The sequence below is a fragment of the Dipteris shenzhenensis genome, chromosome 19 (genome assembly GCF_047967505.1).
Source record: "Dipteris shenzhenensis isolate YYH24624 ecotype China chromosome 19, Dip_SZ_1.0, whole genome shotgun sequence".
NCBI classification, from domain to species: Eukaryota; Viridiplantae; Streptophyta; class Polypodiopsida; order Gleicheniales; family Dipteridaceae; genus Dipteris; species Dipteris shenzhenensis.
The window spans coordinates 35022236-35038989 of NC_141614.1; the positions used below are offsets into that span (position 1 = coordinate 35022236).

Here is a 16754-nt window from a genome sequence, read left to right on the forward strand (position 1 = left end):
GTATACAAAGTGAAGTACAATCCAGATGGCAGTATTCAGAGATACAAAGCCAGATTAGTTGCAAAAGGATTTGCACAACAATATGGCCAAGATTATGATGAGACTTATGCTCCAGTAGCAAAGATGGATTCCATACGGTTCTTGATATCATTAGCAACACTCAGCAAATGGAATGTGTATCAGCTCGATGTCAAGAATGCATTTCTCAATGGTTATCTAGATGAGGAAGTCTACATGCAACAACCAGCCGGTTATGTTGAACCAGGAAAGGAGAACAAGGTTTGCCATCTCAAGAAAAGTCTCTATGGCTTAAAGCAAGCACCCAGAAGTTGGTACAGCAGAATTGACAAGTATTTTGCTGATCTGGGATACATGAAGTCCAACGCAGATCATACTCTCTACTACAAAGTTCACGGGGAAGATATTACTATTGCACTTTTGTACGTAGATGATCTGATTGTGACAGGAAGCAAGGATAGCTTCATCAGAAAACTAAAACAAGACTTATCTGCAGAGTTCGACATGAAAGATCTTGGACTTATGCACTATTGTCTTGGAATTGAGTTCTGGAGAGATTCAGATAGCACATTCATGAGTCAGCTCAAGTATGTTGACAGTCTCCTGAAGAAGTTTCATATGGCAGATTGCAAGATTGCAGCCACTCCCATGGAACAGAGTTTGAAACTTACTAAAGATTCAGAAAAGCCTACAGTCAATGACAGATACTACAGGCAACTCATTGGATCTCTTATATATCTGACAATCACACGGCCAGATATTTGTTATGCAGTAAGCTCACTAGCACAGTTTATGGCAAATCCAAAACAGTCTCACTGGAATGCAGCCAAAAGAGTCTTGAGATACATCAGAGGTACAAGACAATTTGGGATAGAATACAGAGGAAGTCATCCACGGTTGCATGGATACTGTGATAGTGACTATGCTGGAGATCATGAGACCAGGAGATCGACACAGGGATATGCATTTTTCCTTGGTCAAGGTGCTATATCATGGTTGTCAAACAAACAGTCAACTGTTTCTTTGTCTTCGACTGAAGCAGAATATAGAGCACTCACTACAGGTGCATGTGAGGCTATATGGCTCAGAAGACTATTGTCAGAAACAGATTACTTTGATGAGTCAAAGCCAACAACAATATACTGTGATAATCAATCGGCTCAAGCATTGGCCAAAAATCCAGTATATCACTCCAGGACAAAGCACATTGATGTCAGAGAGCACTTCATCAGAGAAAGAGTGTTACTTGGTGACATCACACTGCAGCATTGTGATAGCAAAGAAAATGTTGCAGACATCTTTACCAAACCACTCGGTAAAGAGCTATTCGAGAAACACCGACTAGCTCTTGGTTTGATGCAGAGGAAGGACATTCCCATTAAAGGGGTGTGATGGAATGTAATGCCCAGTCCTTCTTCGATTCCCCAGAATCATCATCTTGAGGGAAGGCCTACTTCATGATGTTGATCTTGAGGGAAGGTGTTGAGAGTTCACGCTCAACATCATGTGATCATGTGTGCATAGCACCATCACGTGATCATATGTGCATAGCACTAACATTATAGAGTGCTATAAAGGAAAGGGTTAGATCCCCTAACCCTAACCCTAAAAGGGTTTGTATATATTCTATTTTTTCAACTAATTCTAGTGTACAGTTAGTCATTTGTGGTGTGCTCTCTAGCTGTGCCCTCTCTCCTCATCTCCACTCTTCTCCTCTCCCCTCTTCATATTTTGTCAAACCCCATCAACTAAGGATAAGCAAATACCCTTTTAAACCATAATGAGAGGAACCTATAGATGAAAAATTGAATTCACAACCTCAGATTCTTCACATGGAGCACTAAAAACTGGGCAAAGTGGTGTGCACAAGCTAATAAAACTCTCGATTTCCTAGTGTGAGATTATCGTAATACTGGTGCTAGCTTGCATTTGCTATTAAGAGAAATGTGAGACACTGTTTAATGTGATCTTTTAGAGGGTGGTGCATATGCCCTTGCCAATGGTGTTGTGGGCACACCTTGTTGTCTTTGTTAGGTGCCATTAGAGGAGGGAGGCCATCATTATCGTCCCTTAATGGACTTCTTTTAGTTGCTCCTTCCTCTTCCATTTTTTCACCCATTTTCCATCTCATCTAAACTAATGTTAATACAATTTCAAACTTTTGTTGAGTATGACATGCAATGTATGCCTAAAAAGGACTGGCAAAAAAGAAGAGAGTGATATCCACCCTCCTCCATGAAATTTCCCTCTTGCATTCCCCCATTCTTTGCTTGTTCCATACCCTTCTCCCTTTTCAATGCCCTGTTTATTTATGTCCCCTGTATTATTTGACCTCCTTCCCCTCCCCTTAGCTCCATTTTCCCTTCCTTTTCATGCCTCTCCTCTTCTCCCTCCAAGTAATGTGTGTTCTCCAAGGAAGGTGAGCTTTTGCATGCCTCTCCCTTGGATCTATAATGTTTGTTCTTTTCTTTAGATATCACATTATCCAAATTGTATTATAGCATTTACTTTCCACTAAGCGAATCGTAACATTTACTTTCCATTAAGCCATTAATCTTGCACAATAATGGACACATTCAACTTTGGGTAATGATTATTTTCCCCAAGTAGTTCACGCAACATCATTTCACTAAAATGGAAGACTCAAGAAAGGACCACAATGCTAGTAGTTTATCCAAGAAACTTTCACCGATAGAAAGAATCCCTTGAGAGGATCACAATGATGACCACCACTATGGAACCACCATAGAAATGTGTGAAAAAGGTGTGGTGTAGGTGAAAGGACAAAGGATACAAGATGGGTGTGAAAGTTGTACAACATAGAAGAGCCTACATCTAGCTATGGTCATGACAATAATCTATGCGGTGGCAATGCTAAAGACAATGGATCCCTTGGCCTCCATTCTTTGTCCATCCTATGCGTTAATTCTTATGTTTGTCACCTCTTTTGTACCCCGCTCTTTTTGTTTCTTTTGAGGGGCGGGCAACTCCCACCACCCTTTCCTCTTCTTAATTTACTCTCCAATTTATTTTTCCAAGCAAACCTTGGAAAGTCCCTCCACTATCTCTCGCATTGTCTTATTGATCCAACCACTCATACTTAAGTCCAAAAAACAAGTGTCTCTTTGTGGTACAAGATATGATTACTTCGTCCTTAAGTGTGAAACCAAAGCATATGATGGAGCATGGAGCTTAGTCAACTTGGGCACTAACGTGGGTTAGCCTAACCAAGAGTAGTTTAGAGTTGATCCTAATATTGTGAAATGTTGTACTTGATTCATAGCCCACCATCATGCATGTGGTCAAGCAACAAACTTCTGGAAAGCTATCATGGTGACATCAATTGGGGTCATGTTAAGGGGCTCATGGCCTAACCGGACCATGATCACAATCCTTTAAAATGGGGGTTGGTGCAAGCAAGATGGGGTTGCCATGCACCTTTCGCCTCCCTTATTTTCAAGGGTGCATGTGATTTGCTTTCAACCGCATTTGATGAGTCATTGAATTTTCCACCACCATTCATCCTCAAGCAAGTGTCTCATGCGATAGAAGTGGCAATTAGTCCAAAAAGTAAAGTGAACTTGTAATGGAGCGTGGGGGGGGGGGGGCAACCATTATGAAGGCTTAAAGGATAGCAAATCCATTGTGAACATGTATATACAAGTTCAAGTTGTGGACACAAAGAAAAAGGCAGACACACTGATATCCAAACATGTAAAGGTAGAAACAATATGGCCATATCTGAACATTTAAAGTGATTAATTAGCCCCTTGACTTTCTAAGAGTATACAAAAATGAGAGCATGATCATGCATGGATGAGAATAGCCAATTGGAGTGTGGAAAACGGGTGGGTTTGAGTGCTATGTAGGCACCCTTGTGTGAGAGCAAGGGCTATCCGGTGCCTCCAACTACCATATTTTACACTAGCACAACCCTCTTGAAGTCGTTACGGGTGAACATGCCTTGAGATGGGCATGATGAATTGAAGATGGGCATGTTCACACTCAATTCCTCAAGCCTCGAGGAATTGAGTGTTTGCTTTTTACAGACCCATGGCCCAACGAAGAGGGGCACAATCTACCCTGTACCGCCTGAGCTGCCTGCCCCTTACCGTCTGAGCTAGCGCCGCTTAAAAGTTGAGAGTGGAGGAGCTTAAAAGTTGAGAGTGGAGGAGCTGACAAGGGTTTAGGGAATGTGGATCATTCCATTCCATGATCAGTGTTTTGTCCGAAAAAAACATGGGCTTTTTTGTGAATTGAGATGCACACCTTTTATTGTAAGAGTATATATATAGAGCTCCCTCTCGAGATTGAATCCTTTTTTTTTCCTCTCTTTTTGTGGAGAGGCTCTCTCTCCCACGGCTTGTTCTGCTGATTTGTTGACTTCTTGATTCATCAGTGCTCTCATCCCTTTGATGCTCTTTCCAGCTTCAATTCTTGGTTGCCCGCAGACACTCCATCCTTGTAAGTTTCTGATAAATGTCGTTGAAATTTAGGGAAAGTTTCTGTCAAATGCTCAAAATGAAGCAGTTTCGGAAGGATTCTCTGGAGAATTTTAACGTATGGAGAATTTTAACTTTAGGGAAGGATTTTTGTGAAGAATTTGATTCATCAGAGCTTCTTCTGCTGATTTGTTGATTCATCAGAGCTCTCACCGCTTGATGATGCTCTTTCAGCTTCCTCCCTCCCATTTTTGGCACGCATACCTTGTAAGCTTTTCACAATTGCTGCAAAAATGTTGGTGAAGTTTAGGGAAGGATTCTGTATACTGCTCAAGAATCGTGTCAAATGCTCAAAATGAAGGAGTTTGGGAAGGATTCTGTGGACAAGTTTTTTTTGTCTCTCTCCAAAATTTTGTTGAATAAGGTTCTTCGTCTGGTTTCTGAGCAATCGGTTGAATCCTGTGGAGTGGGAGTGCCGGGTTTGATGTTTTAGACTGTATTCTTCTCCTTTCTTCTTGTTGTTATTCATCCTGATAGGCACATTCTTCTCCTGGTTTTCTGAGCAATCGGTTGGTTAGACTGTGTTCTTCTTCTTTCTTGTTGTTGTTGTTCTTCATAGGCACATTCTTCTCTTGGTTTTCTGAGCAATCGGCTGAATTCTGTGGAGTGGCACGGCTTGGTTTGATGTTTTAGACTGTTTTTTCGTTCGTTCTTCTGTGTTTGGGAAAGGATTGTGTCCTTCTGGCAGTGGCAATGATCAGCTCAACTCCTTGCCTTTGGATGCCTGCTTTGCAAACAATTTTCATTGATTTGCGCTTTTCTTCCAAACTATCTATTTCAGTGGTTCCGGTAATCTCTCCCTTTCGGCCTTTTTCCGAGAGCGTCGTCTGAATTCTAGGCGGTTGATGTTCCGTCGACTCTCTCTCTGTGCCGCAACGATTCATAGCCGTACATTCATGGCATTTCATCGTGTCTTAAATTCGCAAAGATTGGTCTCTTTCTCATCTCTCAAATTCGCAAAGATTAATAGCTCTCATTCAGTATGGCTACATTGTTTAGCATCTCGGCAATTGCACCGTTTCTGTTGTGTTGCTGCATAGCCCTGAAGTTTGGCTTGCCTTCGCAAATGGCTTGTCTTCGATTTTCCGGCCTCGATTCCGTCGTTCTTATGACTTTTCATGTTTCGCAGATTATTTCTTATTTTCGTAGCCTGCCGTCGTGCAAGGCCCTCCTCTACGTCGCTTCGGATTTCTTGAGCACGCGATCCCGGCATGAAGAGCGCCGCGTCTTGTCAGTTCTCATGGACCTGTTAACTTGAGGAGCAGTCAGAGGCTTGGCGTCTTCTGCAACGAGGCTGGATTTCTATAACGGCAGTTTAACGTATTAGGTTGCGGCGTAATTTACTCTAGATACTCTTCTGATGCAGTCATCGCAATGTGTAATTCCGCATGGTATGTAGCCCTCGGCAGCAATTCAGTGTTTCGGGTGTTCAGCATTGTGTGAGGCTCTATGTGCAAAGGCTCGATCGACCAAAATGCCTGTCTCCTCCTCGTCTAGCTCCCTCAGCCAATCGACCGTTCGTGATCCTCCCTGGCCTGACCGGCCTGAATACAATCGTTTACAAACCCTCCCCACTGCACTTCCGCCTGCACACATCAGTTTTGTACATCTTCCTCAACTCAGCAGTCAGAGCCTCTCCGATCCTTCAACTGCTGCGTTATGTTTTACAAGCTACGAAGATCGGTCCTCCTTATGCGCTATGCACTCAAAAAACTCCCAAGTCCCTTCTTTATCCATTGATAACTGTCCTTGTGAAACTAGTGGGGGGGATTCCGCATCTCTTAATCTATTCTCTTCAATTGTCTTTAACGCCTCTTTTTCTGAAGTCCAACGACGCCGTTCAACATTCTTAGCGTCATGGAACAGAAAAGTTGAATCTCATAGTCATCCATTCTTTCACGGCTTTGCTCAACTTGCATCATGGGGCAGTTATCTGCACGCATTTATGAGGAGCGAAAATATTGCGCCTGTAAGGGCTGGGGACCAAAACAGGAACCGGGCATTATGTTGGAGCGAATTGTCTTTGTCAAAGGAAGGGAAACAGTACAGCAAAGAGAGATTATTTTGTTCCATCGGATTGGCAAAAAGGGAAATCAGAGGTGTGGAGAAAATAAGTTTATCTCAGGCAGAGGCAAGTTTAGTTTCGGGAAATATCCAAGGCAGCTCGATGGAGGCTCATAAACTTAATACTAGTGAAGCATCTGAGAAGTTTACAGAACAGGTTACAGATTCAGAAACGGTTTATAGGCCAGCTGTAAGAAATACGGCTTTCAAAACTACAAAGCACCTGTTAGCAGGTGCTATATCTGCAATTGTGTCCAGGTGTGGTTTTGTACTCTGTAGGATTAGAAGTGCGTGGCTTGTAAAAAGAACTGAGTTTGACTTGGATGTAACTGAAAGAAGATTCAGGTGTCATATTTGAGAATGATTTTTATGCTTACAGTCTTTACTCCTTTCTTTATCTTTGATTCCTAAATTATTTGGTTTGGAACCACAATGTTATGCTGGTAGTTGATTATTGTTGTTCTATCCCTGAATGAGCTCTTGGGACTGTAAATTACTTGTACTCATTGATTAAGCTTAGTTTAATGTCCACTATTTTTGTGTAGCTCAGTCCCTAGTCATTGCCAGAATGGTGTTCAGAACAACTCACCCTCTTGGATATGCGCATTGCAGGAGCATTGTGGCTCCGCTTGAAAGGCTGAAACTTGAGTACATAGTTCGTGGTGCCCAGCACAATGTCCTGCAGACTATACGGGTCATAGTAGCAACTGAAGGAGTCAGGGGATTTTGGAGAGGAAATCTAATAAATCTGCTGCGGACTGCTCCATTCAAATCAATAAATTTCTTTTGTTATGATGTATATCGGAAGAAAGTATTGGAGATCACAGCAAAAGAAGAGATCACAAATTTGGAAAGGCTAGTCGCTGGAGCTGCTGCTGGAATATCTGCTACTTTGCTTTGTTTTCCGATGGACACAGTTAATTTCTCTCAATCACCTTGCCAGGCTTCAGTTTGTCGCTGTTTTAGTTTTCTTTCTGTAGATGAATTTATGAAAATTGTTCTTGTTTCTGATGTACTCCATCAACTTCTATTGTTGTCTTAACTTGCATTTGTTAGAGAATGCGTTTGTTTGTAGTCTGAATGCTCCAAAGTCTTACGTAAAGCTCATGTTTAACGATGGGAAGCAAATAGCACGATGGACCCTCAAGGTTCTTCTTTATCTTCTGTTTCATTCCTTTCAGTCTGCTCCTCTCTGTCCCCTGTCTCTCAAACATGAATGCATGACTACTTACGAATCACTGCCCTTGTGAACTTCTAGAATTTCCAGATCCAGAATGCATCTAATATATTGAGATACGGGGTTTTGCTTACTGAGTGTTGTTCCTGAGAATCACTTCCGATGTTTGATTCTAGACATACCCATCCCTTATATAATAGTCCTGGAGACCTCCCCCCTCTCAGGCTATCCAAATTCTTGAAAATTCTGGATCATTTTTGTAGGTTCTTTAATAATACATAGCGTCTCAATGTCTGCCACCCGAAATTGTGTTTGCTTGAGCTCTACATCACAAGCATCTGGTACTGTATCATATATGACAGGGTGTGCAAAGATGCCCAACGGGAAGCGAATGGCAAATTCTTTGAGAAAAGCATGCAATATTTACAGCAACCATTGCATGTGTTAGTAGCGGATAACACAATAAAAGCAATGTCCTAGAGCTAATGAATGGATTGTATTACAAAGATAGCAAGAGAAGAAAACGAGCGTGTCTTTTTTAAGGGTTTTAAATTGCCATGTTCCTTAGGTCATTGCAATACTGAGGTATCAATGCATGTGTTAGACCACCTGCATTCAGAGGCTATGCACGATTTGAAATACCTACAAAGGTTGTTTGTAGAAATAGAGTGTCCACAAATTATGTAAATGGTGCTTTCTTGGCATTCTAAATGCACAAGAAAATAAATTTTTGGAGTGATGCCAATGGCGTTTGGGTACCTAAGTTTAGAATCTGGTTCCTCCATAATCTATTAATCATAAAAATCAACAACATTCCACAGGGCAATTACACATAATCTGGCTGAAAATGAAAATGGTGCAGCCAATCAACCGTGTGAAAATGCCAGGAGGGGCCTGTGGGCGTGTGAGTTAGGACAGTCCTCCATGGTCTTAGTCCCTTGTGAAAGAAGCTCTCCTACCTCGAGCAGCATATGATGGGCCCTGATTAACTCTCCAGGTGGCCATGCGTTTGTGTACAATGTCATGTCAAATGATTCAAAGAGACTGCGAGGATATGCTGGAGCCCTCTATGGCCTCTGTACATCTGGATCACCAACTCTGTCAGGGTGCAAGACTGGCAATAATGTCTGATGCCAAGTCTATGGAGGAAGGATGCTGAGGTTGAGGTAAATCATATTATAGACTATAGTCACTAGTAATTGTCCTTCTTCCTCTCAATCTCCTGAGCACCTGAAAGACTGCATCAAGATGTAGAGGAGGGGTAGCCTCAAACTTTGCTAGCACAATATGAAGTGGGACTGATGGCTTGCTACAGACCATCTGAGCAAGAAGGAGAGCCTGTAGTCTCTCTATGCAGGACCAGTCTGTGTCCGAAGATCTGTCCCCCAAAAGGGACTACCATACATCCCAGTTGGACAAACACGTGAGTCAAAGAAGAGACTTGGTTTAGGGGTCCTGGAAATGGGAGTGAAAGCAATGATGCTCTAGTTTGGCTAGTATGGCAAATCCTCTGCTTGGCTGGTTCATCATGAAAATTGGGCCAGAGAAGAGGACCCCTATGTACATATAGGATGCAACAATCTCCACTGGTGCCCCGTCTAAGGTGAAGTGCTCTCAATGTGCGGCTGCCCAAGACGTGATGAAGATGAACCTTGGTTTTACAAAGGTTGACCTTCATATTATGTGTCCCACAGAAAGTCTGGAGTGCATCCAAGTGCCGCTGAGACCCTCAGCTGATGAGGAGAGTAGAACCACATCATACTTGTATAGTAGAATCAGGATTAGGGAAGCATCTAAGGGTGAACCTGCTCCTACCAATCTCATGATGGAGGACTCCAGCTCATCAATGTATAGACCAAACAAGGTCGGTGGTAACAGACAACCTTATTTGACCCCAATCGTGCTCATTATCTTCCTTGTTCACCTAGTCAATGTCTTGACTTTGCCTAACACCCGCTCATAAAGTATCCAGACAGCCCAAATGAGGTGGGCCTGTTTTGAGTTTATATAGGGGGATTTTCAGTCTCTTGTTCAGAAGTGTTAGCTTTTTTGATGATTAGTGAGCTTTGCTAAGGTTGATGAAGGTTTGAAGGAGTTGTGCCATGTGGCACAATCTAAAGGGATCTTCTACGTGGTTCCATAAGAAGGTGACGGTCACCTTCTCTGTGGGTTTTGCATGCATGGAAGGCTCGTGAGCTCTTAGCTCTCAGGAGAGTTGACCTTCACATGAATCTTGGGCAGGCTAAGGTGTCGCACCTCTTCGTGCTACTGGATGGAAGCGCTGGCACAACCTTCTGGCTCTTATGCAGATCTTCCACGACCTCTATATCTGCAGCAGTTTTGTGTGGGATAAGCTCTGAGTGCTTGGAGCTCGTGTTCTTCTTTTGCGGCTTGATAGGTTATTGCTTGTACACAGATGCAACAAGCTCCTGTGAGAAGTGCAGCGGAAATGAACGGAAGAGAGAGAGAGATAGCATGCCACACACACACACACACAGAGAAGGAGAGAAAGGAGAGAGAAAAGGCACAAGAGAACTGCAAGTGATCTCTGGAAAAGACCCCGCTACAACTGGGGGAAAACCACAGAATCAAAGGACTGCTCGAGAGCTCGGAACACACAGCTCAACAGCCAGGTGAATAGGGAGCATGAGGGAGTGAAAGGACTACTCCACTACCCTGCTCCTCAGGTGATGCTGCGGGCTGGTTCTGCACCTCTGCCAGGCTCCACAAGATGCACCGCTGGAAGCACTGCTCCAATCTGCTCCACAAGATGCACTGCTGGAAGGACTGTTCCAGCTCTAGACGATCTGCTCCACAAGATAGGAAATGAGGACTGAGGGGGGGCCTATATATAGCCCCCCAGCCCCTCCCTAGTTGGGTAGGGCAGGCTGGCCGACCAGTCTGCTAGGTGGCCGACTCAGCAGGCCTGCATGGCCGACCCATCTCTGCCCTACAAAGGGCCTGGTAGCAGCCCTCCAAGGGGCTGCTGAGGGCCAACTCTCTGGGCCCCACCAAGGCCGACTGCCCCGCCTGTACACTGCCACACAAAGGGCTCAAGGACAGCCCTAAAGGAGGCCTCTCCTCCTACCCCTCAGCTCTGACCAGGCTGCCACTGCCTGCAGCCCTACAGGAGGCTACCCTACACAAAACATGGCAGACCCATGTGACCAGCCTACCCTAGACTACCCTCATGGGGGCGGGCGCACCCACAACAAAGGTCCTCACTCTTACTGACCTCCTGAAGAAGGATGCTTTTGGGTGGTCAAAGGAGGCACAACGCAGCTTTGAAGACCTGAAATTTTCTCACTCATGCACCTATCTTGGTATGCCCTGATTTTTCGCGTCCTTTGATTGTGGAGGCAGATGCTAGTGGCAAAGGATTGGGGGTTGGCACTTGCTGAATTTTACTACAACAGTACCAAGCATCTCTCCATTGGCATGAGCTCATTTGAGGCAATGTATGGATGCAAGGTCGTGATGCCTTCTTCAATTGCTGACATGGCTGCGTACACCATCCTGGTACACAGGTCTATCCATGGTAGCACCTCCTGGCACCACCTTCAGTCACGTTCTTGCCTTTGAACTCGAGCAATCCGGGCCACGAACTCTCACTGAGCTCTCAAGTAGGTACTCTTTTGGCTTTAGTACACCTTGTCCATCACCTTCCAGCAATCTGTGTTCGAGATTTGAAGAAGCATCCACACTTCCCCTTCTGTCTTCGAAGAAGGCCAATTCCTTCCAATCTCATATTACCTGAGACAAATGAAGAGCAGAGTCTCTCCACAGCATGCTATAAAGGCTCAAATGAAGAGCATCAAGTACATACCAGATCGTTGTACTGCCTGTTTGCTTGCTCTGAAAGCATACCATGCACCTCATCGAGGCACTCACCAATAGCTTGTGTAATCCTGTAATGTTTCCTTTTGAAGTACAACATCCATCTGAACATGAGACCCCAGGGCACTCCATGGAATCCACCCTCGTGTCAGTATCAACAGCCACACACCTGGAAGATACCAAGCACTCCATGCTGTCCTTCACCTTCACAAAGGTCTCCTCGTCGACCCACATCTCAATGTCAGACATCATCACTGTGGTTTCTAGGTCAGCATACCTGACCTCAATAACACACAGAGATGTCATCGGGAACAACTCTTCGATTACCACATTTGCTTTGGCTTTTGTGTCACCCCCTGAATCTGAGTCGGACTCCTTCCTTTTGTTTTTTTGATCCACCTTCTTCTTTCTGTAGTCCTTCGCAAAATGACCTAGCGTGTCACAGTAGAAGCACTTCTTCTTCTGCTTCCTCTTGGAAGTGTCCTCGTCATCAGAGTCGTCTTTCTTGGACTTGCCACCGTTGGCTTTCCCTTTCCTTTGCCAGCGTAATCCTTCGCCAGCAGTGCCTTGTCATCCTTGTCGTTGTTGTAGAGTTTCTCCCTAGCTTCTTCTTGTAGCAGTAATGGACCCAACTCCTCAAAAGTCAGAGGTTTGGTCCTTTGTCCTGTTGTCACGGTCGTAACAAAGCTTTTGAAATTCTGACGTAGCCTCCTCAGTACCATCAAGGCCAAATGGCACGAGTCCATCTTCTGACCAACTGATGCCAGTTGATCCCTCACCACCTTGACCTTCATCAAGTGGTTATGTACTGAATCTCCCTCATCCATATCAAGATTGTAGAGTTGATGCTGAAGAAGCAAGATCCAGGATGTGTTGTCTGTCTCGTACAGATCCTTCAGAATGACCCACGCCTCTACTGACGTCTTGGCCATCTGGATGTGAGGAAACACGGAGTCCCCTGTAATCCCTATGATCAATGCCAGGCCAGGGGCATCTTTGTCTTCCCAAGCTTCGAGCTCCTCTCCGTCTACTGTCATGAGTATATTCCTGTGTGGCCACCTTGTTCTCTGGCTTCGCCTTTACTCCCGTTGTCAATTTCCACAGCTTCCGAGCCACTAAATGACTCCGGATCTTCACCTTCTAGATCGGGTAGTTTGACCCATCCAGTTTTCTAGACTCTCCAAAGTTAGGAATAGTGAAAGAAAGAAATCTGGGGGAGGAGGAAGGGAGAGTAGGGGCTGAAGAAGCTGAAGAGGTCGACATCTCTGCTGCTAAACCACACAGCAAAGTCGAACAAACTCAATCTTTAGTAGACCGGAACTCTGAACACACCTGATTGAACTTGAGTCACTCTCCTTCTCGCAAGGGCACTGTTCTCCAGTCGTGGAAGTCGATTCCCAAGAGCTTCTGAAGCAGGGTCGTCCTTCAGCAAGGTCCCTTCCTTCAGGCTCCCACACCTGTGAGCCTCCTACTTGGGCTCTGATACCATGATAGAAATGACCCAACAGAGGGTATGCACAGCGGAGGACTGATAGTATTGCCTAGGAGCTCACACAGTGTGGTGTGGGGTGTGGAATCACAATCTTCTTAACTTAAGGTGCATAGAATAGATGTGCAGACTCATCAATAGACAATGAACCAGCCAGATAGAGAAACCACCAAAATAATATATTTCTGTCCAAGGCTATGGACACAATACAAAAGAGAGAGAGATCCAGAGTCCCACCAATGGTGTGGTTGTCTGATCTTACCACAAGGTCCTTCTCCTATCTGCTGGACTCGAGCCCGCGTGCTCCACCTCGAGCGTCTGTAGACTTTCTGTCCAGAATGGTTCTCTCTACCTTACTGCCTGTAGATCAGCCTAGGTAGGCAGCACTTACTAGCTCAGTCTGCAGCCCTCTTTAGGTGTCCTTCACCCCTCGGGAAAGAAGGCCCAAGGAAGCCCTGTCTGCTACTCCAGAGAATGAATAATGAGGGTCTGGAGGCTCTCCTTTTATGGGACTGGCAAAAAACCGACCAGCCTGCCCATTCTGGCCGACCAGACTGGCCGACCAATCTGTGGCTGGTCCAGCCCTATAAGGGCTCTCAAACCAGGGCTTTAGGCCCACACTTCTAGGGCCTTGGCCGTCCAATCAAGGCAGGGTCCCAACTCCTTCTGTCTGCCTATATAAGGCTTGGTTGGTTGGCTCCAAGCAGCCCAACTAGCCCCTCCAAGATGGCTGACCCTCCTGCTGGTACTGTTAGCATTATATGCATCTCCTGTCTACAGTGTACTTGTGTGCACACTGCTCTGAGTGAGGGCTTCTTTGTGGGTGTGCCCGCCCCTCGTGAGGTTCTTTCATTCCCGGTTCTACACTTGTATCTGACACTATTTTCCATCGGTCGGAGGCTATTCCTACACTCAGAGGGGGCACCCACGAGACAGGGCCGAGGCTGGCCGACCAGCTCCCACGCAGCAGGGGGGCCAGAGGGGGTAGGCTGGCCGACCAGCCCCTGGCCGACCAGGCTCTGGCCGACCAGCTGGTCGGCCCAGTTGGCTGACCAACCAGGCTGGTCGGTCTAGGCCATCTGGCCGACCCTCCTGGCCTTCCCTATAAAAGGGTCTTCCCCCTTCCTCATCTCTTGCACTTCTTCCAGCAGCTCCTCAAGGCTCTTGTCTTCAGCCTGCTCCTGGCCATCCCCACCGGAGCCTCCCCTCAGCTGTTCTGTTGGCTGCCAACGCTCCCTCTGCAGATCTTCTGGTGCAGCTCCTCCAGCCTCCTCGCTCCAGGCTCCTCCAGCCTCCTCGCTGCAGGCTCCTCCAATCTTCTGGTGCAGCTCCTCAGCCTCCTCGCCTCAGGCTCCTGCCTCCTCGCTCCAAGCTCCTCCAGCCTCCTCGTTCCTAGGCTCCAGCCTCCTCGCCTCAGGCTTCTGCCTCCTCACTCCAGGCTCCTCCAGCCTCCTCGCTCCAGGCTCCTCCAGCCTCCTCGCTCCAGGCTCCTCCTGCCTCTGTGCTCTCAGGCTCCAGCCTCCTTGTGCCCCTATCCTCTGCTCCAGTTCAGCCCCTTCTGCAGCTCCTGTTTCTCATCCTGTTCAGGACTCCTTGTATTACAGTTGCTGCCCTGGTTTATGGGCTGAGTTACAGCAGATCTGTTTGTGGCACATCTTGTTGTCTCTAGTATTCTCTGTGTGATTCTGTAGCTTCAGTTTGCTTACATCTTCCGCTGCCACTCTTGACATGGTATCAGAGCACTAGGTGCTCCCCATCCTCTTGGTTACTGAAGCATCCACCAACACCTGGGTGATTTCTTCTATGCATCTCTCTTGCTGGTCGGCAGCCTATGTTCCTCCTGCCTCTGTGATCAGCCCTTTGCCTTCTCCTTCTGCTGGTTAGCAGTCTTTGTTCCTCCTGCCCCGAGATCGGCACCTTGGTCACTTCTCCCTCTGATTGGCATCACTGCAGGCTCCTAGTTTGCTGGTCGGCATCTTCCTAGGCACATGTCTTGTTGGTCGGCAGTACCTCTTGTGCACCAATTTTAGTCGACATCCATTCTGCCCCTGAATCCAGGTACATCTGTGACCTCGACAGCTTCTCTAGCATCTCCTACTCCGAAGCCAGGCACGAGTCGGCATCTTGAAAATCGGTTTTGTGAATTTATAAATTTCAAAATTTTGATATTTTGAAATTTTGCTCCTGTACCCCGGACTATCAATAGCAGCCTACTGCTTCATCAAGAGCCTCTCCCCCCCTTCCTTCATCGCGCATCGGGTCGGCTCCCGTCTTCACCCGTACGACTTTATTCAGGGGTTCCTGGCAGAACTTATTGGCTCTTGATTTTTGGGTTCGATAGTTCTCTGTTTGGTATTGAAACACATGGGGGACCTCAGCCACTCAAGAAATCATAAGTCCTATCTAAAAAGTACGGATCTCCACACCCAGATACAGATCCCAATCCTTCCCCACTTCTCCGAAACTCAGAAGTTTGATGGTACTAACTATGACACCTGGAAGGATAACATCGTCGCAGTTTCAGAGGGGGACAGACATCCTCTTCTCCATTTACTCTCTCGTACAGGTTCCCATCTACCGGATTCTCTTCACCGACAAACCTTCCTCATTTGCACTACCCTCCGAGTCTTGGATTGTTTCTTTACATGGCCCCAACCGGGAACATACTCTCGAGGGGGACTCTCCCGTTCACCATCCTTCAACAATCTGGCTCGTTATCGACAGTACCAGCTTCTTGCGGACTCACCCAGCTCCCTGCTTCTTCGACAGGAGCTGAGAGGGGGTGTTAGCATTATATGCATCTCCTGTCTACAGTGTACTTGTGTGCACACTGCTCTGAGTGAGGGCTTCTTTGTGGGTGTGCCCGCCCCTCGTGAGGTTCTTTCATTCCCGGTTCTACACTTGTATCTGACACTATTTTCCATCGGTCGGAGGCTATTCCTACACTCAGAGGGGGCACCCACGAGATAGGGCCGAGGCTGGCCGACCAGCTCCCACGCAGCAGGGGGGCCAGAGGGGGTAGGCTAGCCGACCAGCCCCTGGCCGACCAGGCTCTGGCTGACCAGCTGGTCGGCCCAGTTGGCTGACCAACCAGGCTGGTCGGTCTAGGCCATTTGGCCGACCCTCCTGGCCTTCCCTATAAAAGGGTCTTCCCCCTTCCTCATCTCTTGCACTTCTTCCAGCAGCTCCTCAAGGCTCTTGTCTTCAGCCTGCTCCTGGCCATCCCCACCGGAGCCTCCCCTCAGCTGTTCTGTTGGCTGCCCACGCTCCCTCTGCAGATCTTCTGGTGCAGCTCCTCCAGCCTCCTCGCTCCAGGCTCCTCCAATCTTCTGGTGCAGCTCCTCAGCCTCCTCGCCTCAGGCTCCTGCCTCCTCGCTCCAAGCTCCTCCAGCCTCCTCGTTCCTAGGCTCCAGCCTCCTCGCCTCAGGCTTCTGCCTCCTCACTCCAGGCTCCTCCAGCCTCCTCACTCCAGGCTCCTCCAGCCTCCTCGCTCCAGGCTCCTCCAGCCTCTATGCTCTCAGGCTCCAGCCTCCTTGTGCCCCTATCCTCTGCTCCAGTTCAGCCCCTTCTGCAGCTCCTGTTTCTCATCCTGTTCAGGACTCCTTGTATTATAGTTGCTGCCCTGGTTTATGGGCTGAGTTACAGCAGATCTGTTTGTGGCACATCT

The 16754-nt window shown here is 46.8% G+C and overlaps 1 protein-coding gene across 2 annotated transcripts in view; it reads left to right on the forward strand.

The window, feature by feature from the left end:
- The first annotated feature begins 4350 nt into the window (after positions 1 to 4350).
- Positions 4351 to 16754, forward strand: part of LOC147890390 (putative mitochondrial adenine nucleotide transporter BTL3) — a 36735-nt gene continuing 24331 nt past the window's right edge. The window contains exons 1-3 of one of the 2 annotated variants that reach the window (XM_087390689.1): positions 4351 to 4482; positions 5650 to 6842; positions 7197 to 7500. In XM_087390689.1, coding sequence (XP_087246815.1) covers positions 5995 to 6842; positions 7197 to 7500 — 1152 coding nt within the window. In that variant the 5' untranslated portion in view covers positions 4351 to 4482; positions 5650 to 5994. Of the gene's footprint in view, positions 4483 to 5316; positions 5453 to 5649; positions 6843 to 7196; positions 7501 to 16754 lie in introns of those variants that run through there. The other variant, XM_087390690.1, reaches the window with a different exon arrangement.